The 27,818-nt window shown below is 40.0% G+C and overlaps 1 protein-coding gene and 1 pseudogene across 1 annotated transcript in view; both read left to right on the top strand.

Annotated features, from left to right (window-relative positions):
* LOC139999717 (protein limb expression 1-like) overlaps positions 1 to 916 on the top strand; it is a 28,766-nt gene extending 27,850 nt beyond the window's left edge. Inside the window, exon 7 of the mRNA XM_072029071.1 lies at positions 21 to 916. Within this exon, the coding sequence (XP_071885172.1) occupies positions 21 to 25 (5 nt within the window). The 3' untranslated portion in view covers positions 26 to 916. The remainder of the gene's footprint in view (positions 1 to 20) is intronic.
* On the top strand, positions 916 to 25,351 carry LOC113840455 (kinesin-like protein KIF27; annotated as a pseudogene).
* Positions 25,352 to 27,818: the final 2,467 nt, after the last annotated feature.

Genomic DNA, 27,818 nt, shown 5'->3' with positions numbered 1-27,818 from the left:
CTGGTTGCATTTTCATGCAGGCTGAATTTGATGTGCTTAGCTGGTGAGTTCTGCCAGTTGGGTAACAGAGCAAAAAGGCTGCGTGGGAGTTGAGCAAGAAGGAAGTTCAGCAAACTGTCCTTTGCATGGCAAAGCCTCCTTGACTGAGAATCAGCAAGAGCAGAAGATGTGTTTGGGATCCGGCAGCATTTGATACCCATCGAGGCTTTGGAGTGTTTCTGGTAGACATTTGTAAAGAAATCCTATTCGATGCTTCTTCTTGTGCTTCAGAATTAATAGATGGGGGGCAGTATAAGGAACCATGGTTGCTGAAATATATAACTAATAAAAAATAGTTCCATATGGGCATAAAGAGACGGATTAAAATCAGAGGAATGCTTGGTGTGTAGTAATCACAACTATTTAAAATCATACCCCCCATGTAAGCAACACGACAGCTTTCTGTGCTTCTGAAATTCTAAATACTTGGCCCTTGTAAGCAGAAGATGGCTTTCAAGCACGTGTGTGTCTGTAGGTATAAATTCAGGATAAAAAGGTTTTGTTTGAATAATTTCTGTTGCCTATGCATCGGTACTGTAGCAGTGAGAAAATAAGGTTCATTGTAAGTCTATGCTTTATCAAGAGTTCATTAACAAGATCTTACAATATTGTTGCTTCATCCGGCAGTATAACATCCAAACAGAAAGTCTGACCACTTTCAGACCAAAGGTTAAGTCTGCTAGCTTAGAAGGTAATAGAAGCAAAATTAGTTTCTGCACTGGTTTAACAGTTGTTAACATATCTGCTTTTTTATCACAGTTCCTTTCCAGGGTGTAATGATGCTTATGTATTCTTTGGGAAACTCTTCAACATTCTGTTTCAGCAGGGAGTTAATTCTTTATTATTTAACTCGGAGAACATTTTTTCTTAGGTGCAGAAAATTTGCAAATGAGGTGAACAGAGGAATTGTAACAGATCTCGTAATGACTTCCTGAATACTGAGTGGGGAGCACAGAGATGGAGGCCGGCATGGAGGAGATCCTGGTTAAAGTTGCAGTAAGGGTCAGACCTCTGCTTTCCAAGGAAGTACTTCATAACCACCAAGTATGCGTGAGATTAGTCCCAAATACACAACAAATAATCATTGGGAAAGACCGTGTCTTCACTTTTGATGTTGTATTTGGCAAAAACTCAACCCAAGAAGAAGTTTATCCAGTTTGCATTAAACCTCTTCTAGTGTCTTTGGCTGAGGGATATAATGCTACAGTATTTGCATACGGACAGACAGGTTCTGGGAAGACTTACACCATTGGAGGAGGTCACATTGGTACGTTGTAAAAAGTCTTTTTTTGTGTGTGTATGAACAATGTAGTTCTGCAAATTAAGTATTTAATACATAACAGATGATGCTTGAGAATTTTTAAGAGATAATGAAAAAATGTATAGCAAAAAAAGACATATATATTCCAAAGTTTATGTGATGGTTGTGTTCTAAACACAAATTCTGTGTCCGTTAGGCTATACCAAAAGTATGAGAGAAAAAAAAAATAAAAAAAAATTAAAGTGCTCTTTCCCATTCTCTATTCTAACAGGCAACTTACCCTACTTTCTGAAACACAGTGCTTTAGAAATTTTGGCTCCATTTATCCTACTTAGAAAGTATCTGCTTTAGGTAATTGTATGAAGCAAACTCACTCTTGGACTTTTTTCAGAGTCTGACAAAGAGATTTCATAGATAAATTTCATGGAATAGAATCCTAGAATGGTTTGGGTTGGAAGGGACCTTAAAGATCACCCAGTTGCAACCCCCCGCCACGGGCAAAGATGTCACCCACTAGACCGGGTTGCCCAGGGCCCCATCCAGCCTGGCCTTGAACACCCCCAGGGATGGGGCATCCACAGCTTCTTTGGGCAACCTGTGCCAGTGCCTTGCCACCCTCTGAGTAAAGAATTTCTTCTGAATATCTAATCCAAATCAACCCTCTTTTAGTTGGAAAGCCATTCCTCCTTGTCCTATCATTACACCACCTGCCAAAGAGTCCCTCCAGAGTCCCTCCCCAGCTTTCCTGTAGGCCCCCTTTAGGCACTGGCAGGCTGCTGTGCCTAAAGCCTCTTCTCCAGGCTGCACAACTCCAACTCCCTCAGCCTGTCTTCGTAAGAGAGGTGCTCCATCTCTCTAAGTATCCCTGTGGCCCTCCTGGACTCTCTCAAATACTTCCACGTCCTCGTGCTGGGGGACCCAGAGCTCCAGGTGGGGTCTCACGAGAGCAGAGCAGAGGGGGACAATCACTTCCCTCCCCCTGCTGGCCATGCTGCTTTTGATGCAGCCCAGGATATGGTTGGCTTTCTGGGCTGGAAGCACACATTGCTGGCTCAGGTGGAGATTCTCATCATCCAACACCGCCAGGTCCTTCTCCTCAAGGCTGCTCTCAATCTGTTTTCTGTCCAGACTGTAGTTGTGCTTGGAACTGTTCCAGCACAAGTGCAGAACCTTGCATATTGGCCTTGTTGAACTTTATGTGGAATTCAAATTTTGCTTTTTTAAAGGCAGATATCTGAAACTCTACTATTCGACTTACTTGGTATTTCCAAGTCAGTGTTTCTCAAACACCTGAGACTAGAAACTACTATTTTTCTGTATTAGTTCGCAGAAGAATTCTTCAGCTTCTGCATGTATACAATTTTGCTTTCTGACTTTCCCTGAAATCGTGTATCACCAGCTCTGGTTATCTTCCCTTCCGTATCGAGAAGTCACAATTTGTTTGTCTGTTCTGCTGAATAAGAGAGAAGAAGTGGAGTAGCAGGAATTAGAAGACTATCTGGATTTTTCTTGGTCCTTGATTCTGAATTTGAAACCCTGAAAATTATGTATTCGTTCTTTTTGCATAAAGGATTTGAAGTTTTATCATTAATTCATTAGCAAGTTCAAAATATTTTTTTCTTCTAGCGTGATTTTTTACTAATTTAATTTTCTTGTAGTCTCGTACCCGCAGAAAGTAGTAAAGTTCTGTATCATTTCCATGCATTTCTGATCAACAGAAAAGCAAATCTTTACATGAAAACTTGGGAAAACTGAGCTCTTCCTATTCCTTATTATATTGAGTGATAAACCTCGCAGACTTCTCTTTAGTTTTAGTCTTTGTAATTTGTGTGACAGAATGACTGCAAGTGTCTGTGACATCTGTGTTTCTATTTTAGCATCATTTTCAGAGGATGAAAAAGGCATAATCCCACGGGCTATTCAGGAGTTATTTCAGCATATTTCTGAAAACCATAACATCAATTTCCGAGTGAAGGTATCTTATATAGAGGTTTACGAGGAAGAACTTTGAGATTTATTGGAGTTGGAGACCTCTGTGAAAGATTTACATATCTGAGAAGATGAAAACGGAAATACAGGTAGGATTTCAGCTCTAGAACTTCGTGCATTTGATTTCTGTTGTGTGCACAAATTATTGTTTCCATCTCTTGAAAAGAGAGCTTACCGATGACTAATACTAGACGAAGTCACGTTTTCAAAATATCAATTCAGTTTAGCTGATCTGAAGCAGCCTTCATTTGAGATTCCTATGAACAATATCAATGTTCCTCCAGAAGCAGCATCAGGTGGTAAGGTAGTACTGTTACTGTTTCTGCAAATTCAGCATAGAAACACAATTGTGCATGATTATTCAGTTGAATGAATGCTTTAAGATTAAGCCTTTGCTTCTCACTTCAAAGTTATATTTGTTAAGCTACTTATGCTGTAAATATCTGCTTCCATTCCACTAAGAACTATGTTCTTAACATAGGGTGGGAGTCACTTTTACTACAAACTTTCAAAATTTCTGTCTTTTTTTTTTTTTTTAACTGACAAAGTAAGCTTTGAGCTAGGTTTGCTCATACTTTTTTTCTAGATAGCACTAGGTTGCAAATTGCATAAGACGATGTGTAAACACCTAAGTGTATTCTGTGTATTCTGTTTACAATACTGTTTCAAATGGTGTGACAAAATACACCCATATATTCTATTTCTGCAGGTTTCAGATGTGCTGTACTTCATGCTTTCCACATACTGTTTTATTTTATTTAGCTATGTGCTACGACCTTATAATAATGCAGGCTTGTATGCTTCTGTGATTTGTGTTTATAGATTGACTTTTCATAATTGCAGTAAACTTTTACTGAAAAGTTTAAAATTAATGTAATTATTCTGATTTTCTTTTGGTGTTTGAAGTGATTGTTGGTGCTAAGGAATTCCAAGTAGAATGTGCAGATGAAGTGATGAGCCTGTTGGAAAGTGGCAATGCAGCTCGTCACGCAGGCACAACACAAATGAACGAACACTCTAGTCGATCACATGCCATTTTTACTATCAGTATTTGTCAGAAACAATCTGCAGAGTCTCAAAAAAAATAGTGATCCACAGGATTCATCTTGGAAATCAGTCCAGATGATTGCTTCAAAGTTCCATTTTGTGGATTTGGCAGGATCAGAGAGGGTGACAAAGACTGGAAATACCAGTGAAGGATTCAAAGAATCAATTCAAATCAATAGTGGTTTGTTGGCCTTGGGAAATGTCATCAGTGCTCTTGGAGACCCAAAAAGGAAAAGCATACATATTCCATACAGGGATGCTAAAATCACTCGCATTCTGAAAGACTCCCTAGGAGGGAACGCCAAGACTGTCATGATAACATGTATAAGTCCATCCTCATCAGACTTTGATGAATCTTTAAATTCGCTCAAATATGCAAACAGAGCCAAAAACATTAGAAATAAACCAGTTGTCAACTACAACCCTGATCAAGACCGGATTGATGAAATGGAACTTGAAATCAGATTGCTCCGAGAAGCTTTGCAGAACCAACAAGTTGGTAATCAGTGTTGACATGACTTAAATCAAGAAAGAACCCGAATCAGTTTGCTAGAAGAACAGCTCACCCAGCTTCAAGTTCAGTGCTTCAGCTACAGAAACTGTTTGGACGAAGCCTTCCCATTCCTGGTTGATTTGAATGATGATGTTAGCTTAAAAAGCAGGAAGCTCTCACCGTGCAGCAAATTGACACTGGAACTGGCACCATGCAAGAGCCCCATCATATCACAATTCTTCAGCTGAGGAGAGAACTAAAGAACTGCCAGGTATTTCATTCTAAGTTGATTGTTTAGGTACCTATGAACAAATCAGGAAAGCTGATGTGTCTGTCTTGTAGGAGGAGGAGATAGAGTTCCAACAAGTTAGAATTTTATAAAATCAACCTATTTTCATTTTTCACACTGAATTCTGGTAAGCCTGTAGATTGTTACCTCGCAATCGCATACACAAATTCTGGCTTTTCTTGGTTCTCATCATCCTAAATTACAGCTCTGTTATTTATTCTTCATTTTTTTTCTCTGGCTTATTGTAAAGCTCTGCTTCCCAGGTTCAAAACAGTGTAAGAGCTGGGTTTAAACTGAAAGATACCCAGGTAAGCATGCCATCCACAGCTCGGAGGAGATGGTTAGGGAAATGCTAAAATAAACAGGGCAATAAAGGCTCTTGAGCAGCTCTTAAGAGTTGTATTTACTTGAAAGATACAGGTTGTACAGAAAAGATAGAGTTGTACAGAAGTATCTGTCTTTAGAATGGTAAGACATAGTGTGTCTATACTTTGCATTTGGCTCCTAAAGGTTTTCTGGAAGGCCAACTACATTTGGAAGTAACCTTCAATCACTATTGGATCACTTACCCAGAAAAACATCTGAAAAAAAATAACATTATAATTTCTTTAATCTTTAGGCTCTTCTTTGAGATGAAAAATGAGGAGGGCCATCCTTATTTTTTTGTTTGAGAAGTGTATTAATATTATGATTGATGCTGAGATTTTACAGCCAAATCTCACAGCACACCGAAGAAAGTAATTGGATTTAAATACCCACTTTGTAAGGTAGTGTTGGTTATGGGTCCATTATTTCCTTTGGGAGAAAGAAACTTGTCAAAACAAAATCAATAGATGAGAAACAGAAGTAAAGAAACGACTGGTGGAAACCACTTTTGAAGGGAGCAGCTGATTCCCCAGAGGGCCATGCTGCCATAGCCACAGGGACCTTGACAGCCTAGAAAGGTGGGCTGACAAGAACCTCATGAAGTTCAGCAAGGGCAAGTTCAGAGTCCTGCACCTGAAGAGGAACAACTGCAGGCACTAGTGCATGCCGGGGGCCACCCTGCTGGAAAGCAGCCCTGCAGAAAAGGAGCTGGGCGTCCTGGTGGCCACCAAGTTGAACATGAGTCAGCCATGTGCCCTTCCTCCTAAGAAGGCTAGTGGTTTTGTTGGCTGCACTAGGCAAAGTGTCACTAACAGGTCAACAGATGTGATCCTTCCGCTCAGTGAGGCCACAGCTGGAGTAGTGTGTCCAGTTGCAGTTGCAAACTGTATTCTGTGGTGCGTTATACACAGCATAGGCAGCCAGTCAAAAGAGGAGTCTCCCACCATATTTAGCATTGATGTGGCCTCACCTTGAGTATCGTGTGCTCAGGGGCACCCCAGTTGAAAAAGGATGTGAAGATAATTGAAAGTGTGAAGAGGAAGGCAACAAAGCTGGTAGAAGGGCTGGAAGGCAGGTCCTATGAGGAGAGACTGAGAACACTTGTGTTGTCCAGTCTGAAGAATAGGAGGCCAAGAGGCGACCTCATGGCTCTCAGCAACTTGCTGAGGAGGGAAGGTGCTGGTCTGTGCTGCTGGTAACTGAGGGAAGAATGCATGGGAATGGCACAAAGCTGTGGGGGATGTCCAGTTCACGCTGGACATCAGGGAAAATTTCTGTACCACGAGGATGGTCAGACACTGGCACCGGCTTCCTAGCGAGCTGTTTGGTGCCCCATGCCTGTCAGTATTCAGGAGGCGTTTGGGCACTGCCCGCAATAACATGCTGTAACTTTAGGTTAGTCCTGAAGTGGTCAGCCAGTTGGACTTGATGATCTTTGTAGGTCCTTTCCAACTTCTCTACTGCATTCTGCTTGATTCTGTTCAGTTCCGGGCTCCCCCATGCAAGAGATTCAGGGACATAATGGAAAAAGTGCAGCAGAGGGCCACAAAGATGCTTAAGGGACTGGAGCACCTCTCCAATGAGGAAAGGCTGAGAGAGATGGGACTGTTCAGTTTGGAGAAGAGGAGGCTCAGTGGGGGATTTTAGCAATGTCTTACAAATACCTGAAGGGAAGGTGCAGTGAACGTGCAGCCAGGACAAAAGGCAGTGGGCACAAGAGCTTCTAGGCTAACATCTGGAAGCACTTGTGTACTGTGTGGTGGCCGTGGCTGTGCACTGGAACAAGTTGCCCAAAGAGGTGGAGTCATCCTCTGAGACCATCAAAAGCCACCTGGACATGGTCCTGGGCATCCTGCTCAAGGTGGCCTTGCTTGAGCCAGGGGTTAAACCAGGTGACCTCCAGAGGTCCTTTCCAGCCTCAGCTGTTCTGTGATTCTATGGTGGGAGAATTTGCCATATATACGTCCCAACTTTGCAGTTCCAATCACATCTTTGAACAACAAATAAATATATGTATGTATTTAATTTTCCAACTTCAAGAATAACAATGCCTGCTTTTCCACTGGCTGAATTTTCCTTTTATTATCTAGCAGGCTCTAGCTATGGATGAGGAAGTATTCATCCAGAAGGATCATGAATTGAAGATATTGCAGAATCAGATAAAGACATTAATACAGGAAAATGAAGAGCAACTGGAATCTTTAAAGAAGGCTGAAGAAACACATAGATTACAGGTATTTTTCCTCTGGCATATATTACATGTATCTATATCGAACCATCCATCCACTATAGGAATGTACTCATGATTTCAAGACAGATCCTTCAGAATTTTTTTGGATGTAAACACCTACCAGTCTTACAAGCACCTTGTTTGAATTAGAGCTGTATTCCATAATGAGCTGAGATCATCTAGTGGGTGAATCACAGTACTGTGATTCCTGAAGTTTGTGTATCAGCCTAACTGCCACAGCCTTCCTGTATGATATTAAGTGATTCATTCACCCTCTCTTTGCTTCCTGCCTTCCTCCAGATCTGTGTTGTTGCTAAGTTGTTTCAGGACGATTCATGATTTAGGACTTGAAAGGCTTTAAAAGATTGTTTAGAATCTCAAAAAGACCATCAAGTTCCTACAGAATGCTTTAATTGAAAGGCTGTGTAGAAACATGCTTTGTTATATCTTTATTCAGTGTGAGAGTAAAGTATTGTTGCCTTTTGACTTTTTAAGACAGAATTTCATCCTAGTATTCTGAGAGTTTACTATTACAAGAAGCTGAGTGACACAGTGGAAACACTGCTTGCCTCCTTCCCTCTCTAGATCTTGTATATGCTAATGAAATTGTAATGGGTAGTAAGTGAATAGCATTTCAAGATCCAGGAGACCATATATAGGATAGTTGATAGATCTGACTTTATAGGATGATAGATCTGACCTTTTTTAAAGGGAACAGCATAAACATGGCTAGTTAGTACTCTTCTCCTTTTTCTCCTTTTTTTCCTTATTCTCCTTATTCTCCTTATTCTCCTTTTCCTCCTTATTCTCCTTTTCCTCCTTTTCCTCCTTTTTCCTCTTCTTTGCTGATGGCTTGGGGAGAGTCAATGAATGAAAGGTAAGTACACTGGTCACCATCTTTTCCTTCCCTCTGTAACTTTTTTTCTGTTCTGTCATCTCTGGATAGGCTTTTTTTGTGTGTTTTCCTTTTTTAACCCATACTGCATATTGTCAGCTTATTAGACTGAAATAATCCATGCTTCTAATACACATAGATGCTTATATACGATTATGCTTATAATTGTATCCTATGGAGGATACGAGGCAGATGTTATGAACAGAAACAGTTGTACTGTAGGCAAAAGATCGCAGCTCTCACTTTTACTTAAAAACAGAAAAATCAGTATAATAATTAAATCAAATGCTTGTGTCAAATGGCTTAAAGTTGTATGCACAGGAAAGTGTCGTTTCAATGATACATGACAGAATAAGAACTGTAAAAGTAGCATGTAAATGTTTGTACCCATGTATTTATGTAACAGGTTATGCACTATGGGGTTGTATGTACAAGGGCATAAGGGACAGAGTCTTATAGGGATTAAAAAAAAAAAAAAGTTGCAAGGTGGAGTTGCCCATTACTACTTCCACAATCATAAAATGTATGGTATTGACATATATATTCTTTTTGCTATGACACAGAAATATTATGTATTGTATTCCAACAAAATGTCAATTTGTGGGGCATTGTCTATGTATGGGGAAAGGACTTGCAGTCTAAGAAGATGAGAAAAAAAGAATAAATAAAAAATATATGATTCAAAGTAGGAGAATGCATACTTTAGTTAACTATCTCTAGCTGTTATTCAAATTTCCTGTTGGTAGGCAAGATTTTCGATGTATTCTGAAAGGAACAGAGAAGACTGAAAATTGTATGGTCTTGGCCTTATGGATAAATCAGTTCAGTGAAGATATGTAATTTTGAACAATGCACAGAGATTGCTGTAGGAAAGGCAAGTAAGTTCTTCAAACTAGCATTACCGACAAATTTGAGGCTGGGTAGAAAAGAAAGTAACGGTTGATACAGGGGATCCTGGGGTCACGTCCAATTTTATGAATGTTAATTAATAAAAATAATCTTTCAAGTTGGACCACTCCAAGAGGAAGAGGAAGCCTACATGTATGTACATTTCATTCTTTAAACTCAGACCATGTGCTTCATTTGAACATTTTTCTTGAATTACCGTTTTATTTATCCATGAACACACAAATAAGGCAAGCAAGGGCTGATAAATATGTCATCTACTTCTCACTAGATGTCTAAATCTAGCTGACATAATTTATATAGGACAGGTCCTTTAGAGACAAAAATGTCTCAAAAAAATGATTGGAGTTTGGGGAGAGGTAAGATTCTACCTGTCATGCCAGAGAATTTTCAGTTTGTTGCAGAATTTGCCTGTGCACTGCAGAAGAATTTAGAGTTAGTGAATGATATACAAGAAGACTGACCTTTATAATGAATTTAGAAAGGTATGATGCAAATCTGATGATCAGCAACCGTTTTTGTTTTTGTTTTTTTCATATGAGAATGAAAAAATGGTGGAACAGCAAATCCTTATTGATCAGCTAAAAGAAAAATTAGAGAAGTTTATGGTTGTGAAAACTTGGGACTTCTCAAGTGCTTGTGGAGATGGGCCTGCTGTTACGGCATCTGCAAGAAGGCCATACAGTGTCCCACTCACAAAGAGTCTGCTACACTCGCTTTACCCATCTTCAGGGACAGAGACACGAAAGGTAAGGTCTACCTAAGCATTATATTTTTTTTAACAGTTATTGTTCAATAATTCTATTGGGCGTGACAAATTATGGTGACCTCTTGTCAGCTGCTGTTTAGCTTTGAAGCATTTTAGCATTGAAGACTGAAAAAGTACTTTTGAATGTCTTGCAACACACGCTATGTCCCAGTTGTCCAAAATCTATGGGCTTACATTTTGAATCCCAGAATGGCTGGAGTTTGAAGGGACCTTTAAAAATCATCTAGTCCAACTCTGCCATGGACAGAGACACCTTTCACTAGATCAGGTTGCTCAAAGCCCCATACAAATTGACTTAAAACACAGAATTTATCACAGTCATAAAGCTGTAGTCTTTAGTGATCTTTTTGTGCAATGTTTAACAGTTCAGATAGGAAGCATTCCCAAAATGAATGATTATTCTGTACTGATAAACTGAACATTTTGGGTAATAAGTTGGTAACAGTACCTTCTTTTGCACTTGGGACAAGTGTTCTAAGCAGAACCTTCTCTTGCAAAACCTTCTGGTACACAGGTACTCAGAAATATTATTTAAACACCTGCAATTCTGCATACAAGGTCAGGTAGTGATAGACTTTTAAACTGAAATACTATTGGAATATCAATGAAGAATTACTGAACTATTCCAAGTGTTTTTTTGGTGCTTTTTGGCAGGTGTATACCAGTCCCCCTGCTTTTTCCCTGGCTCGGATGATGGCAGGATTCCGTGCTCGTAGCCAGATGATACTGAGCTACATAGAAGATCAAGATGAAGTCCTTCACTGCCACCTCTCTATCAGAGTGATGAAGAGAAAGAAAATACAGACAGTCAAAAGTAATTTATTTTTTTTTTCTCATTTAGGTAATTTTTTCTTTAACTTTTGTTACAGATAAATATATAGCAAATATAATATTACTGCCTAATCCTACTGTAATGTGAGGCCATTTGTGATACTACTTAAAATAAATTTGCAGGACCAACTAGGCATATTATGAAACTAGTTTAAAAACCACATTTTTTTGATGCGATAAAGATTGCATGATCTTTGTTTTGGGGACATCATCCAACAAGATCAAGCATGGGAAGAAGAAGGTGCAAATGCTTATGTAAGCTTTCTCAGTTTGGCACTCTTCTCTTTAATATCATGTACTTTATATAAAGTTAAAAGAAAAAAAAAATCCCTTTGTGTTTAGAATGTATCATGTTTTCCATTCTTTCTTAGGCATTCAATAAACAAAAAATGGACACGAAAACAGGCTTCTCTGTGCTTTCCCTTTGAGCAAAGTGACATGAAATGTCAAGTTGACAAGTCCAGCTTATGTGACAAATCTGTGCCACAGACTGATACAGCCACAGGTAAAATGGAAGTCATGAGAGTAAATTGTGTTAGATATAATACTAGAATATGCAATAATGTCTTTATCACATGTAATTATTTTTCTCATCAAAATGTCTTTATTTGCTACAAATACTTTTTTCATTATAGCTCAACATAAATTTATTTTTTAATTATTTTCCTTTTCCCTTTTCTGAAATTGACATCAGTGACCTTAATGTTTGAGTACTACTTACTAGCGAGAAAGCACTTGACCTACAAATCTAGTACTAGTTCAAGAAAAGGAAACATGCTATTATTTCATCAGAGATGCACTGAAAATGCTTAAATTAAATATGTTTTTTCTCTCTCAGATTAGCATTCATTAGCATTCTTGAAATGCTAATGCATGCTGTCATTTCCATATTTAGACGGCAGGGAAAAGACTCTTTGCAATACTCTCTCCTTTTGGCTCTTTCGCTTCATTTGTAAGAATTCTATACATACTATATTTCAGATCACTGTCTTTTGGCTAAAGAGTGTATTCCTTTTATTCCTTTTTTATTCCTTTTTTTTTTGGTCTCCACATTGTTTTGTTTTCTTTCAAGGTGAAGAAATCAACTGCCTCCAGAAAAGTCATGTTTTTAACATGCAGAAGTTAAAGAATTCAGAGTTGAGACTCACTGAGGCCAAGCAAAAAATGGGAGAACTTGCACTTAACATCAAAATGAAAGAAGAACTTATTAAGGAATTAGTAAGAACAGGTAAGTGACTGAAAAATTGAAATGAAGACATTCAGAAATAAGCAAGAAAAAAGACACAAAACTTCTGAAGACCTGCATATCTTAGTTTTTGGGTAATTTTCTTCTGCGGGAATACTTCTGGTAACTTACAGTTTCCTAACTTCTATGAATTACTTGCTATGAGTGCATTGAAGGCTGCAAATTTTTATTGTGTCCTACTCAGCTGTGATCTGCAGATTTGTTTGTTAAATATTTTTTTGTGTTTTGTAGCTTATTGTGTTTGTCCACCTATAGTGTAATTTTTCATGTATGCTTAGTGCAACTGATCTCTTCATGGACATGTGTTTGTCACCCAGTGTCTGGGATAGGAGAGAAGATACGACACTGTGCTGGGAATGCTTGCATTGCCATCATAGCAGTAGAGAAGCAGGAGTCAGAAGTGGATGAGGGAAAAGGTCAGTGTCCCTGTTAGCCTATATCATTACACACCTGTCCTGATATATATATGCTTGCCAGAAACTTATCATTGTGATGACCCTAAAGATCTGTGCTTACCTGTTTCAATCACACTCTTCTAGTGTGTACATATTCTCCTGAGGCAGTCTTTTGGCATTGAGAAACATTGTGCGCCCCCAGTAACAGTACTTACGGAATCCCAAACAGAGCAAATCAGATTGCCCGAACAGGGCAAATCAGTAGAAACACAATCGAGAGTTTTTTGCTGATTACCAAGTTGAAAGCTGAGAAATATGTAGCATATTCTTCTGGGGAACAAACAAACAAACATACAAACAAACAACAAAAAACATAATAATACAGGCAAGCTATTTTGTCAAGGACTGCAGTAGGCAGAAAATTTTCACTTGATGTGGCACTCAGGTGTTACTTTTTTTGGTGACATCAGATGATTTATGAAGAGTTCAGATTTAAGATTCCTTTGTTCATCTATATTTCAGTGTTATAAGGGAGCTGTTTGTTTAGGTTTGGAAAATGTCTCAGAAATTTTTGGTTTAATCAGGATGAAGTAAGTAACGATTCAATTACAGGTTTAAGTGATACATTGCAAATTATTAGCTTGCTGTTTTAAAACTATTTGGATATGATGTCTTTAAGGTAAGGATGCAGAGTGTGTAAGCAGGCAATATTCTTTGAAGATAACTAAACCAGAGCAAGAATCCGAGCAGGCCAAAATGGAACTGGCCGAAACTCAAAAGCAGCTTCAGGAGCTGGAGAATAAGGAGCTGAGAAAGCCAAGCTGCAAAGAGAGTTCCGAAAGAAGATGGATGCAGCTAAGCTGAAAGTGCAGGTATTTCCAATATGACCATTAGGATTTGCAAATTCCTGTCTCAGCATCACCTTTGAAATCCGTACACTCTGCTTGTGAAACTCTCACCAGCTTCACACAATTGAAGCTAGTTGGATTGAAGTAGCCAATGAGAACCTTCACACAGTTATACCCACTACTATTTAACAACTAAGTAGTTAGATAGTTCTGTCTTTGATGATTTTACGAAGGCTCAGAGACCTTAGAGATAATGTGTGATTGTTGTGGCAAAATGTAGCAAGTCTTGCTCACTGTCCTAACTCAGTGAAATAGAGAATTAACCTGAGTCGGGTTTTAGTTTTAAGTTTTCCTGTTGTTAAGCTGAAATTTTCCATGAACATTCAGGCCTTACAGAAGAAGAAGCAAGACACTAAGAATCTGGCTTCTCTATCTAACCAAAGTGAAAAACGAGCAATAGAACTTGAACAGAACGTGGCTCAGATGAAGCATCAGCAGACCCTGCTAGAGAAAAGACTGCGTGAGGAGAGTGAAAAAAAAGAAGCAACTAGAAGCAGAGCTTCAGCGGGACCAGCTACAAATTAAAGTAGGATTCTTTCTGTTTCCTTATGACAAAGAATAAGATCAACCAGTTTGACCTTTGTTTTCCCAAAGGCAATGTACTATACTACCAGATTTTATCCTTTTAAGTAATTGCTTACTTGACACTGAAGAAATTGTGTATAAGTATTTTCACAGAAATCTTCATTCTTCCTTTCTCTTCAGCTATTTTTTTGAATGTTATTATGTGATGTCTAGCCCTGAGTTGCAATTTTGCATGTAAATTAGTTCAATATTTCTGATTTCATGATTGTGTAGATTCTGTCATTAAATGTGTTTGAAAAACACACTGACTGAGGCAGAAAGAAAGTTTTGTTTGTTTGTTTTTGTTTAGAGGAACTTCAGCTTAAGATGGAACAGCAACAGAAGATTCTTAAAGACAGAGAGATTGCTGCATTTAAAAAGAAGAAAAATAACTCGGTGTGGACTTTACAGAAATCAGAGGTAGCTAATCTATTCCAAATCTGTGTGGACACTGAAAAGAAAGGTGTCTTTATTCACCCCGTGTCATCTTTGTAAAGCGTTTGGAAGAAGAGTATTCCGTCCTCCCTCCCCTGTTTTTTTTTTTAAATTGTTTTTTTTTTTTTTTTTTTTGTAGCAAAAACTGAGACAAGTCAAGAAGCTCTTTAACTGGTTTTGAATGAACGAAAGGAGAGGGCTGTAATGTCTTTGTTTTTTCTATGACTTGTCAAAGGTAGTAATTCAGATAGCTGGAAATTCAACGAGTTTGGTTGTCTGGTAGGCTTGAAGGTGATTCTGATGAGCTCTGTTATAAATGTTGCACGGTTTGTTTGTTTATTTCTTTTCCCATCTGACAAATATGACAGACGGCTATGGTTTTGGTTGTTCATGACAGTGTTAGAATAGTAGGTTTCCTGTGCAACAGTGCTACCTGCATGATTTCAGAACTAGACATTGGAACATGAGAGTTTCATGAGTTAACCAAAGTCTTTAGAGGTGAAAATCAATTTAAAAAACGAAATAAAAGCAACTTCTTAGCCATACCAGCAATATGCCCACTGATAAACCATTGCTTCAGAAGAGACTTATAATAGACTCTGCTAGCAGGATCAGAACTCCCATTTTTTCTTTCTTTCAGCATCGCAGTTTCTCATCACGATGTATTTTTCCACAAATCTTGGTCTTGGGCAAGAATCATGCAATGAGGATGGGCTAGCTGATTTCTTGTGGTACCTTTCAAACTTAGTTGTTGTCATTCTATATATGACATCTATTTCTATAACTGTTTTTAGGAAAATAATACATTTCCTTAAAAGCATCTGATAAAATTGTTTGCATAAGATGTAGTAATATAACATTGCTGAGCCTCTCCTTAAGTCAGTCCTATTTCTGTATTATCCTGAATCAGGATTCTGTTGATCACTTAATGTTAAGAATTGAAATGTTGATTTCTCACGTTTTATCAGTTACTCTAAAAGAGGAAAAACATAGTCATAAAATTCTGACCCAAATAGTCCTCATTAATGCTCTCTGGATCTCTGTTTAAATTGTAGAAGTTAGAAGAGCAAAAGAAATGGCTGGATGAAGAAATGGAAAGAATTCTTCAACAGCACCAACAGTTAGCGGAACTAGAAGAAGATTTAAAGAAAAGAGAAGCCATTGTAGCTAAAAAAGAAGCATTATTGCAAGAGAAGAGCCTCCTAGAAATCAAGAAACTGAGATCTAGCCAGGTGATTTAAGAAAAAAAAAAAAAGAAAGAAAGAAAGAAATTTAACACAATTGTAGAGCTGCCTGAAAAGACTATGGGAGGAGGGCAGCCGGATAACAGAAGAGGTTTAAGCCATGCGACTTGTATCTCTAGCGCTGCCATTACATTATTGTGTGGCTTGATCAAATGAACATTTTAAACATGAATAATAGAATGTAATAACCTTTATTTACATGATATCCCCGAAATTCTAACAACAAAACAAAATCTGACTTCCAAAGTTCTGTTATTGCAGCACATTAAATAACGATATCTAAAAAATTGCTCAATGCCTGCAAAGTAGAGAACATGGCAGAGAAACATTCTGTATTATTTACTTTGGCTACTGAGAAACAGAAATTGAAATGTCATTGTCACCGTAATGACTAACTCATGTAAGATATGTAGAAAACTGCACATTGCTTTTCTTTGTTTTCTTTCATCTTTTGATTAAATAGTAAATTTTATGGTAGCTGTCTACTTAGCCTAAATGGCATCCCTTTACAAGAAGTAGACAGGTCTTCCACTTTAGGATGCGACAGTCTCATGTACATGTTTATGGGGAAGGAGTTTTATATTTACGGTTTCTTTCATTCTTCCTCTTATTTCTTTCTCTCTCTCTCTCTCTTTTTTTTCTTTTTTTAAAGGCTTTAAACAAAGATAGTATGAAATTGTCTACTTGCTTAAGTATGCTGGACCAGGAATTGTGTGATAAAGGTATGCAGCTTCAGGACAGCACTACTGAAGATAAGACAGACATTCTGGAAAAAATTCAGGTTCTTCAGAAGGAAAGGGATCAGCTACTCAGAAGAAGAAATAGTGTGGATGAGAAACTGAAAGAGGGTAACTGAAAAGTGTTGTCAGCTGAAGTAAGTAACTATCTCTGAGATACATCAAAGTTTTAGGCAATGTTGTATAATAAAGTATTCCAATCATGACCTAAAATGTCTCCCAGTATTAGACAGTAGAGAATCAAGGAACTGAGGTTGGGTGTTTTTGTTAACAGCCGACATGAAAATACTGCTATAATGGCACTACTTCCATAACAGTGAACAACATATACTTTCAGAGGAACTTACTTACTTTAGCTAGAGTCCGGACAAATGTCGCTGGCCTAACAATTCTATAATTAGAAATAATGAAACAGGATGTCCATCAATTTATCTTAGGCAGCTATTTTCCTATCAGGACATAGAACAAGGTGAAGTACTCTAATAGTGATGTCCCTTGATTTTTTTTTTCATAGGCTTTTGTGAAAGACCAAACCTCACCTGAAGGCCTCCATATAGTTACAATGAAAATAAGCCATATTGTGGATGTTACACACTTGAATTGATCAGTATAATTAAGTTGAAGATTGAATAAATTGATGTAAAATACACAGATTTGTTTTAGGTCTTGAGAAGCAGCAGTTGGGGCCTATTACTGAGCTGATAGCATGCCAGAAAGAATCCTATTTGCTTCACTCCACAGAATCTTCTGCAATACTTCAGGGCATGAATTTCTGCCACCTTCCTGCACAGATAATGGTCACCAAACTGCTTACAGATCTGATTGGTTCATTAATCGCTAATTAGAAAACTAGTTCAACTGAAAAAGTAATAGAAGTCATCAAATTGTGGGGAGGGGAAAATGGAGGAAGAATAGAATCTAGGCTTTTGTGGTGATGAACCATTTGTTTGAACTCTGGTCTGTGGAAGGGATATCAAGACATTTCCTGCTTGCTCCAAGCAGGTTCTAGATTTGTACTCTTCCTCTTATTTTTCCCATTCCATTCTCTGTACTACTACTAGTTAGTCTTGCTCTTCAATTTAGATTCACCTTTGAGAATGAAGTTAATGTCTTATGCACACAAAGGTTTGTTTTGTACTTTTTTTACAATCTCACTCCTGTGTTTCTGTGTAGGAAGAACATGTCCTTTTGCAGCTGGAAGAAGGAATTGAAGCCCTGGAGGCTGCTATTAATTACAAGAATGAAAGTATTCAGAGTCGCCAGTACTTGCTTAGATCCTCTTCACAGATCCTTTCACAGAGTGAGGATAATGCAATAGGAAAACTAGTTTCCTTGTCTGCTGATGAGCTCAGAGCTATCCTCTTCAAATACTTTAACAAGGTTTGCTTTGGCTAATGATCAATATTTTATCCTATTACCTGTTATTGCACTAAATAGTTAAATGAAATAGTGTCAAGAAGTAAAGTCAATTTAATCCACTTTCCTTGAAAGCCTGCTTAGGTTACTCACATCTGTTGTTAATTTGGATATTTTGCATCTTGACATCAACATAAAAAAGGATGCTTTTCTATTACTTGTTTGTATCTTGTTTTGGTGTCATTAGCTTAAAAGGTGTTGCAACTCTGGAAATTTCCTTGCTCCTTTCCACTGCTTTATGCTGCTAACTTCTCAAGTAGCAACATATTTAAACAGTGGTGTCGTATCGAAATTCTTCCCACCTGCAGTCTTTATTAACCTCAGGATAGTATTTCTTTTTTCCAAATCCATTATAAAATCTTTCTGCAAACAAGCGCTTACCACCATATACTGAAGAATCGTAATGACACCTGGAAACATAAAAAAGAAATGCATTAGGACTTGGTGTCTCTCTTTGCCCATGGGTGAACCTTGGGTGATTTTGTGAACAAGTTGTCTGTGGTACACAAATTGGCAGTTTTCCAGAAACAGGAAAAAAACTCTTGCATCAGTTTAAGTTCTGCACAGGGCATTAAAAAATCCACTAGTCCATGTGATCAAAATCTACAGAGCTCAATTCTGAAGTGTGAACTCGTGTCAGCAGGCAAATCTGTTTCCAGTATAAGCTTACAGCTTATACAGACAATTGCTTTTGTATCCATTCATCTATTAAGCAGAACTGTAAAAGCATTTGTTGAAATGGTTTGATAGAAGTGTATTAGATTGTCTTAGATTGTTGGCCTGCGAGAGTCTGAACGTAAATTACAACTGCAGACTGAAGAACAGGAGATGAAGGTCATAGACCAGGAAAATATAAAACGTGAATTGGAATCTGCACTTGAGCACATCAAGTTGCAGTGTGACAGGCAGCTGATGCTACAACACAGAGAACATGAGAAAAAACTACAGTTGATACTGCATCATTTCAAGGGTGCTTGTTTGTTTTCCAAGGGGAATTGTACAGCAGATATTATCTTTAGTCACTGTTGAGAAATACTGTGTTTCATATGAAAGAAAAAAGAAGATATGAGGTAGAAAGATAACATTTTGGCTGTTACTAATTCTGATGTCGTGTAGGATGCTGATGAACAGACACAAGGTGCTTGTATAAAAGAAAAAAGCTGACCATTTTTAAAAAACGGTCAGAATTGTCACATTTTTATATTCAATTTGTTGACATTGGAAAGGTGAAAGATAGCAATCCCCTTGATCTTTATCCTCTAAATGCTCCTATTAAAATGGAGAATTGGGGTTGGCATGGGCTTTTTGCTCCTCTGTCATACTAGTTTAAATGTACACCCTGAAAGCAGAGTGTCAGCAAAATACAGGACATTCTCTAGCTGGGCATCTTGATTTTGGCACAGAGAAGTGAAGTGAAGATTTGATTCTCATACTAGTTTTACTTGCCCTAGAACAAGATGGTGAAGGTATTGCAGAAACCTTGAAAGAGTATGAAGTAAAAGTCCAGCAACTGGAAAAAGACTTCTTTTATTCTAGAGAAAACCAGCAGAGAGCTGAAGAAGAAATTGAAGGGCTTTTTTGGAGAGTCACCCCATCAACTAATGGCACCTACTAAATGTAAGTACATGATCTTAAAATGCTTTTGTGTTTGTCAGTAGATCATTTGAGGGGTAGCAAACAGACAGAAGTATATCAGATAGACATAAAACTCATATTTTTACTGAACTAACTCTTATCCAGGAAGGTACTACATCTCCCCACACTTGCAAAGGAGAGACAACATCAGTTTGTAATAGAGGCAGTGGTATAACACTGTTCTAAATTCGTGTTTGGTTTTCTGTGGATTCGAGCATAATTTCAGAAGCTACAGTCTCACACTGTTGTGGTTGAGAAAACGGTATTTTATGATCTGAAAGACTCTGAATGGCATTATAATTAACAAATGTGTAATATGCTATGCTTTTAGATGCCAGTATTTTAAACAATCAACTTGATTTTGCTGCCAGCACTTGATTTCATAGAAGTTATTTCTTGGAAGATTGTCAATGAGGAGGTCCATACTTCCAGTTAACTAAAATCATTCTTTATTAAGGTTAAAAGACCTAGATATTTGTAGTAAGAAGATAAGCTTCCTAATGTGATCTATGCTTTGACCAAAAAAAAAAAAAAAAAAAAAAAGGACCAACAAACAACTATGAAAAGTTTTTTTGATTGTTCCAGGTCCTACTAACCACAACTCAAACTTAAAATGAAGTAGTTCTAGTGTAGAAGCAAAAATGGTTTAATCATTGTCATTATCTTGGTTGTCTTACACCTCACACTGCCACCACCACCACTTCACACGCACAGTGCAGCCTTCTTGGCCCCGTGTTTCGTCTTAAGGCTCAGTGTGACTCATTCTTCCTCTTAACTGATGGTTCTATTTCGTCACACTTGAGGTAGTGCCATGTCTTTGTAACACGTAGATGCTGGTCACATATGCATCTGTTGCTACCAGAGTGAATTGAGGTTTAGCTCTCCAGGCAGGATAATAAGCCTAGAGGTTCATTACTCGAAAGTATGCTGTGACGGTGTGAACATGAATATTGCACAGGTTGGACTGTAAATGAGCATGGGGAAGATTATTCTGTGTCTAATACACAAAGAAGCATGTAGTCCAGGACATGTTTTGCTGTGAGGAAACATCCATCGCAGCCAAACTGTAGCGAAATGTAGAAGGATGAATGTCCCTGTGAATTTCTAACTTTTTCAAATCCATATGTTTGTAACGTTTGTAAGAAGCGCTCAGTATTTTTGTATAATTACCTTTAGTTATCTTTCCTCTGAATATATTTTGGGGCATAATACAATGTAATAAAAAAGTGATGAGATTTAAAAATAACAAAAATCCCTGTGTACATTAAAGTCACATTCAAAGACTATGTTTTGTGTGTTCTGCTAATGAAATTGCAGACTACTTTTGAAAATACGAAGAATTTCATATTTTACTGTCATGGTTCAGTTGTTTTAAGATTGCCTAAATTGCAAGTTAGAATGGTGAAGCTTGTATTACAAGCAAAGAGCCAGCGGAAAGTAAAAGACACAGTCTTTTACTTCCTTGTCTTTCGGGTCCTTAACATACAATGGTGCTAGCTCAGACCTAGGAATCACCAGTCTTTATCTTGTTCCCTGTCTCAAGTCCCCCCTTTTCTTGAGCCTAAGCAAATTCTTTGGCTTATTACAATCCTTCTTGATTAAAAGTTTTCATTAAATTCTTACCAGTTTTGACTTGGTGCTTGTTTCAGTTACACTTCCAGGTATCATAATCTAGTCCTTCATACAGCACCAAAATGCACATTGTACCACTACACAAGTCAAGACTACTACTCTTAAAAAGAAGATCAGGATTCCTCTAAACGATTGCTTAAGCCAAGAAAAGTTGGGTAACCAAAAAGGTGATTTTGTTGCATAATTCTCGAAAACCCCAGGAGGTGTCATCTTGAATTACCTTATGTAATCACCTTAGACTAATCACCTTATTACCGTAGTCTTTCCCCAAATGTTTTCGTGCTCAGTCTCAATTCCTTCTGCCTCATTTACACACATACAGCAACTAATATTGATTAAAGTGCATCCTTCCCCTTGGGAGGCAAATAAAAGGTCTAGTGCCTAAAACATTGATTTGTTCTAGTTGCTTGCACCAAACTGTAAGATGTTGTTGCAAATATTGGTTTCCGAAATGGGTTAGATCTTCTCCTTTGTCCGGCATTTGGTAAGGCCTGCCATCCAATATCTCCAAAGGGGCTTAGTTTGACCAAGTTTGCTCCTGGGGGATGGATGGAGCCCGTGGTAGGGAGCCATGTGGGAGCAGTGCTTGAGGAGCTGCTGCCTTTGGCAGCCCCTGCAGGCTGACTTCGGGAATCCCGTGTGAGGGATGAAGTTCTGTGTTTTTTGTTTTGTTTTTGTTTTGTTTTGTTTTGTTTTGTTTTGTTTTTCTGAAGAAACCGGGTGTTTAAGAAGGAAATGCAGAGTTGCCTTTGTTTGGCACTCGATGGTCTTGAGGTCTCTTCCAACGTAGACATTCTGTGATTCTGTGAAGTCACAAACGCCAAGGCATCACACTGGCTGGCTCTGCAGCACAGATGCCAGGAGTGCTGCTTGGCATGGCGGCGGCGGCGCGGTGCCCCAGCCCCAGGCCCATCCCAGCCCCAGCGCACGTCGCCCTCCGCTCCCCCATGGAGCCCCCCGCCGCCTCAGCAGCCCCGTGGCGGACGCCCCATGGCAGAGCCGCCCCCGAGGAGAAGGAGCCTGCAGCCCTCTGCCCACAACGCACCGCACTGCACCAAGCGCCGCGCAACGGCTGCCACCACCGCGGGGGCTCCTGGTGTGAGCGGCAAGCGGTGGCAAGGGGGGGCTGTGCTTCCTGAGTCAAGCTGCTGGACTCCGGCTTGCCTGGGCAATTGCCCATGTTGCTGAGGAGGCAACAGAGCCAAAGCCCTTCGGGCTGAAGATCCAGCACAGCTGGGGAGGCTTTGGCATTTCTGCACAATGCTGCTCAATCCTGCTTGGGAGCCCAGCCTCAGGTGCGGAATGAAGCCAAGCAAGCTCGAGGGAAACTGTGTGCTGGTAAGTTGTCAGTTCTTGCTTTCTTTTTCATTCCTCACGCCTAAGAAAACCTAACTCTTTCAAGCACCTGTTTGAAGACACGGTTTGATGGACTTGATTCTGGGTGTGCTCCTTAAGCTTGTTCGGCAGCTGTTGAACCCCGCTACACTTGCAGGAGACCTATGCTCGAGTTGATGCTTGCTGTGATCAAGCGGTGTTCTTTTGCTCTTCTTTGCTTTGGGGATGGTGGGTGAGGTTGCAAAGAGTTTTCAGGAGGATTCTTCTTTTCCTTTGCAGAATCCCAGACTGCGTATTAGAGCTGCTCTTCATCTCTGCTCGGAAAAGCTTCACGGGCCAAAAGAGAATGGAGATGAGGAAGGCAATGGAGAATGATGAGGACTATTTGCAGTCAGCACGCGTAAGCTTTGTGAAAGAATCAGGTGCATTTCTGTAGTGGTAGAAAGCGTAGCTGGAAAGACTTCCTAAGAACGTCAAGTCCAATTCATTGTTCTCAGTTAGAGCAATCCCGTAGTTTAGACTCCTGATAAGGTATTTGTCTGTAGGCAGCTGCCAACTTGTCCAGCTAATCCAATTCAGCCTGGAAAACAAGCAAGCAAGCAAGCAATCAAAAAGCACAGAAACCTGCAGTTTATGGAGTGCAACTGTCTCCTTTCTAATCTCATGGGTTTCACCAAGTTTTGGGTGACTCCAGGGCTGGCTTGCCAGGGAGACTTTCTTGAATTGCTGGCAGATCAGCCAGAAGGGCAATACAAGGCCCTGGCTAAACACAATCTGTAGGCTGCTTCTAGATCAACAGTTTCCTTGGTTACTCCACAACCTCCACAATCTCCACTTGCTTCGAAGCTGTGAAGATTGCAAGTCCACTTTGTGTTTTTCAGCCACTCTGTGTCAAACGCTAAGAGTTTTCACTGGCTGTTAAAACAGAAAGGACAAAGAGCCCCTCCTCTGGGTCTTCAGAAGGCTCCTAAGATCCCCCAGACTGGCTAAGTAGCGACGCTCTAGTATAGATGCATCTAGATGCAGTAGAGCTAGATGGTGGGAGAGAGGCTCTAGCATGGACGTGACACGCTTTGACAGCATCTTTTCTCTGACAGCAACTTCTGCCTTGGCTCTTCCCATCAAGCCAGAGCAGTTTCTTGGCCTGCACAACCTGCAGACTGACCTCTCGTGTGTATCCGTGCTGGACTGAGGGTAATGTTTGGAACACACACTGATGCTGTATTCACTAGAACTTTGAGAAGAGAGCGCAAGAAGCTAACCTGCATACGAGTTTCTTAGGTTTCTGTAGAGAGAGAGAGATGTACATGCATACATATTTACTTCTGTCTTTACTTCTTTCAAGATATCTTTTGTTCTCCAAAATGAATCCTCTGACTGTTACTAACGTATGGGACACACCTTGACACTCTAATGGCATAGAAATACTTTTCAGCTCATCCTTGCTATTGTTTCTGGATTGAAAAAATAATTGTGAATATGATTACCTGCTTGGAATCTTTTTTTTTTTTTTTTTTTTTTTTTTTAGTATATATCTATTCTATTATGAAATCCTATAAAAAGGAGTGAACTCAAGAGGAAAAAAAAAAAAAGAAAACAATTTTATATCCACTTCTAAATTAGCTCAACAAATGAAACAGTAAAAAATGCACATAATATTTCTTCTATCCCAAGATTTCATGGTACAATAGTTCTTTGCCTAACCCTGCAATAGCCCCATAGGCATTGCAATTGCTTACTTGTGTTCTTCTCCTTTGCTTGTGTTTAGTGTTTGCTTTTCTAATGTTACAACATTGGATTGATTTACCTCTTTAGGTGTCAAGAGAAGAAGGCATTTGCTTCAGAGGACAGTACTTTGATGCTTTCCAGGGCTAATGGCCAAAGTTCTCAAAGCACTTTTTTTTCTTTTTTTTTTTTTCCCCATCAGTGATTTATACATTTGTCAATCTTTCCATCTTCATTTACAACTCCGAATTTAGGTTTTAGGTGAACAAGAACCCTGAAACCAGCTGAAGCCATATCAGACATGAAGCCATATCAGACATAGTAAGGACATGTGTCTGTGAGGAAGTAATTCAGAGTGGTTCTCTGGTGTCCTTTGGACAGCTTTCCTCTGGTCCTCTGCACTAAGCATCCCCAAGGGATATTTCAAAGCTCTCGGAATGATCTGTCATTCTCTCTTCCACTAGAGTCTCCATTAGAAAAGCGTGACTATTCCTTGCCCATGTGGAAAAGAAGTCCTCCTTGCGTTGTTTCTAAGCAAAACCTCTTTCTTGTGTTCTATGGACAGAAACCACTTGGCTAGATAAACTCAATCATTGCAAATGGAAGGAGTGGAACTACTTCAGCACCGTGCTTCGGCTTCTAAACAGAACTGTAATGTAGGTGGGGACGTAGCAAGAGGACATGGCCAAGCCAGGGTGGACTTGAAAGTGCCGTGTCCGAGCCACAGCAAGAAGTCCGTGATTGCCCCTTGGAGACTGCTGCTCACCTAGTAGCACAGCAGCTGGAACGCTTCTGGATACTGCTGATGGATTGCCACGAATCAGGCAGTGACACAAGCTACGAGAACGACGGAAGTGACTGGAAGTGATGCTTCTCCCTGTTCTCCATTGCAATTTGTGAAAGAAAGGAGAAGAGAGGAGAAGAAGAAAGGAGAAGACGGGAGGGAAGGGGAGGGAATGAAGAGAACGGGAGGAAGGGGAGGGAAGGGTAAAAACGAGAATGGGAGGGGAGGGAAGGGCAGGGGAGGGCAGGGGAGTTCTGGGGAGGGCAGGGGAGGGCACGGGAGGGCAGGGGAGCAGAGTGTAGTGGAGTGTAGGGTAGTGTATGGTAGTGTAGGGTAGTGTAGGGGAGGGGATTGTTTGGTGAGGAGAGTGTAGGGGAGCGTAGGGGAGGAGAGTATAGGGGAGTGTAGGAGAGGAGAGTGGAGGGGAGTGTAGGGAAGGGGAGTGTAGGGGAACAGAGTGAAGGGGAAGGTAGGGGAGGTGTGTGTAGGGGAGTGTAGGGGAACTGAGTGAAGAAGAGGGTAGGGGAGCAGAATGTAGGGGAGGGTAGGGGAGCAGAGTGTAGGAGAGTGTAGGGGAACTGAGTGAAGAAGAGGGTAGGGGAGCAGAGTGTAGGGGAGTGTAGGGGAACTGGGTGAAGAAGAGGGTAGGGGAGCAGAGTGTAGAGGAGTGTAGGGGAGCAGTGTGTAGGGGAGGTGTGTGTAGGGGAGTGTAGGTGAGGAGAGTGTAGGGGAGTGTGTGTGGGGGGAATGTACGGGAGTATAGGGGAGGAGAGAGTCGGGGAAGGAAGTGGAGGGGAGGAGAGGGAAGGGGAAGGAGGGAATATTGCCTTATTTGTTACCTTTTTACTGTCTTCGTGTAGAGCTGTGACAGGCAAAATAAACTATGTTGGTGAAAAGGACGTCTTTGTCTGGTGTGATTCCCGCTCCCCCAGTTTAAATTAATCAAGAATAATCTGCTCCTGATTGAGGTCTTCCCTTACTAGTGCAGTGCTAGGACCTACGTGCTCAATGTGCTGAGGATGTGCAAGAGTCTTAGAAAACAGTCAAGTTTTCCTCCCTCCTTGCTTCTTTATGAAATAAACATGATATCATACAGCACCGGGCTGTTTTTCATGACGGAAATTCACTTCTACCCTGCACAACAAAGCTTATGATATATCCAGACCAGAGCTAAGCCGTCAGCTTGGGCAGCCACTGTCAGGCGTTCGCTTCTGTCCAGTCGCCCCTTGGGGAAGCCACTTGCACTGGTTGCTTTCCTCACAAGTTTACCAAGTTTGCGTAAAGCTCCAAAGCTCAGGCCTATGCAGACACAGACCTGCTGCTCCTTTAACACACAAGAGGGGGCTATTGTTCACAACAGCTTTTCCAGTGCTTCTCTCCGTTTTTTGTTGGAAATCCAGTCCTTGCTTGCAGATTGGCTTTTTCAATTCAGTGATTAGTGGGTACTGGAAGGTTCAAAAACAACACCTGACAATCTTGTCCATACGTAGGTAAGGAGAGATCTAAGGAAGGAACAGGTTGCAATACCTAAGGCTTATGCATCGCTCAAGCTTCCAGTTGAGCTGTGAAATCCACGCCTCAGGTCACTTGAGGTACCAGGAGTCCCTGTAGAACATACAGGGGTCTCCAGCAGTGAGGTTCCCTGAGCAGAGGGCTTCAAGAGCTCCACAGGGAATGAAAAGAAGACTTGTGATATCCATGAGGAATGTGGCTTGCTCTCGGCAATAGAGACAAATTCCTTTCTGATTAATGCTCCACCCTGCTCCACTCCAGGGACAGATGCCTATGGCAACCTGGTCCCAGTACGTAGTACTAGGATGAGGTGGCAGGGACTGTCCCCATTCATTTTCTTTCTTCAGGGTGGCCATGCCTCCTCTCTGGCTGAAGGTGGGCTTCATGGACCGTGTGAAGGGGAGAGGTCTGGGGAAGGACTGAAAAACTTGAGAAATACTCCGAGGATAAATCAAAAGTTGGTTGCACTGAAGTAGATAGGAAGTGCAAATGATAGCCTGGGTAGATTTGCTGCAAAGAATCTGAAGAATCTGGGTCTGCTTGCCAGAGCACTCATCCCAGTGGCTCATGATTTCTTTTGCACAGTTTTGGTTTGTTGTTCCCCAAGTCAGGACGGAATTTTGGGAATGCTCTTACACTTACCTCATGAAAGAAAGACATGTTCTTTACTAGGTATGATTTTACCTGCTTAGATTTAGGGTACTTAGGCTATGCTATACAACTCTTCTTCACAAGAATAGTCTTCTCTATACAACTCTGTATAGTTGGTCTAATGAAATGAAAGGAACAGTGTCAATTTACAGGAACAGTGTCAATTCCAGCATTTGAAGCAGTGCTGTGGCTTCATAATTAATAGACAGCTTTTAGAAGAACAGACAAAAATGATTCTATCTATCTTTATTTCCTGTGTAGATTTACTTAAGTGGTTCTTTCCCATTCATACTAATCCAGCTATTCACATACAGACCGGAGTTATGCACTAAAAAATTATGTCACTCTGTCACTTTCTGTCATGATGTAATTATTGCTTACAAGCAGCAGTCAATTGAACAAAGCCTTTCACATGACTGGCTGTCTAACAACTATGCTGCTGTTGTATTTCCCAGGTGAACCACTTCAGAATTTCATAGAAGTG

This window comes from Anas platyrhynchos, chromosome 28 (genome assembly GCF_047663525.1).
Source record: "Anas platyrhynchos isolate ZD024472 breed Pekin duck chromosome 28, IASCAAS_PekinDuck_T2T, whole genome shotgun sequence".
Classification (NCBI taxonomy): domain Eukaryota; kingdom Metazoa; phylum Chordata; class Aves; order Anseriformes; family Anatidae; genus Anas; species Anas platyrhynchos.
Note: the sequence above shows the minus strand (reverse complement) of the source record. Positions and strands in the feature narration are given on the sequence as shown.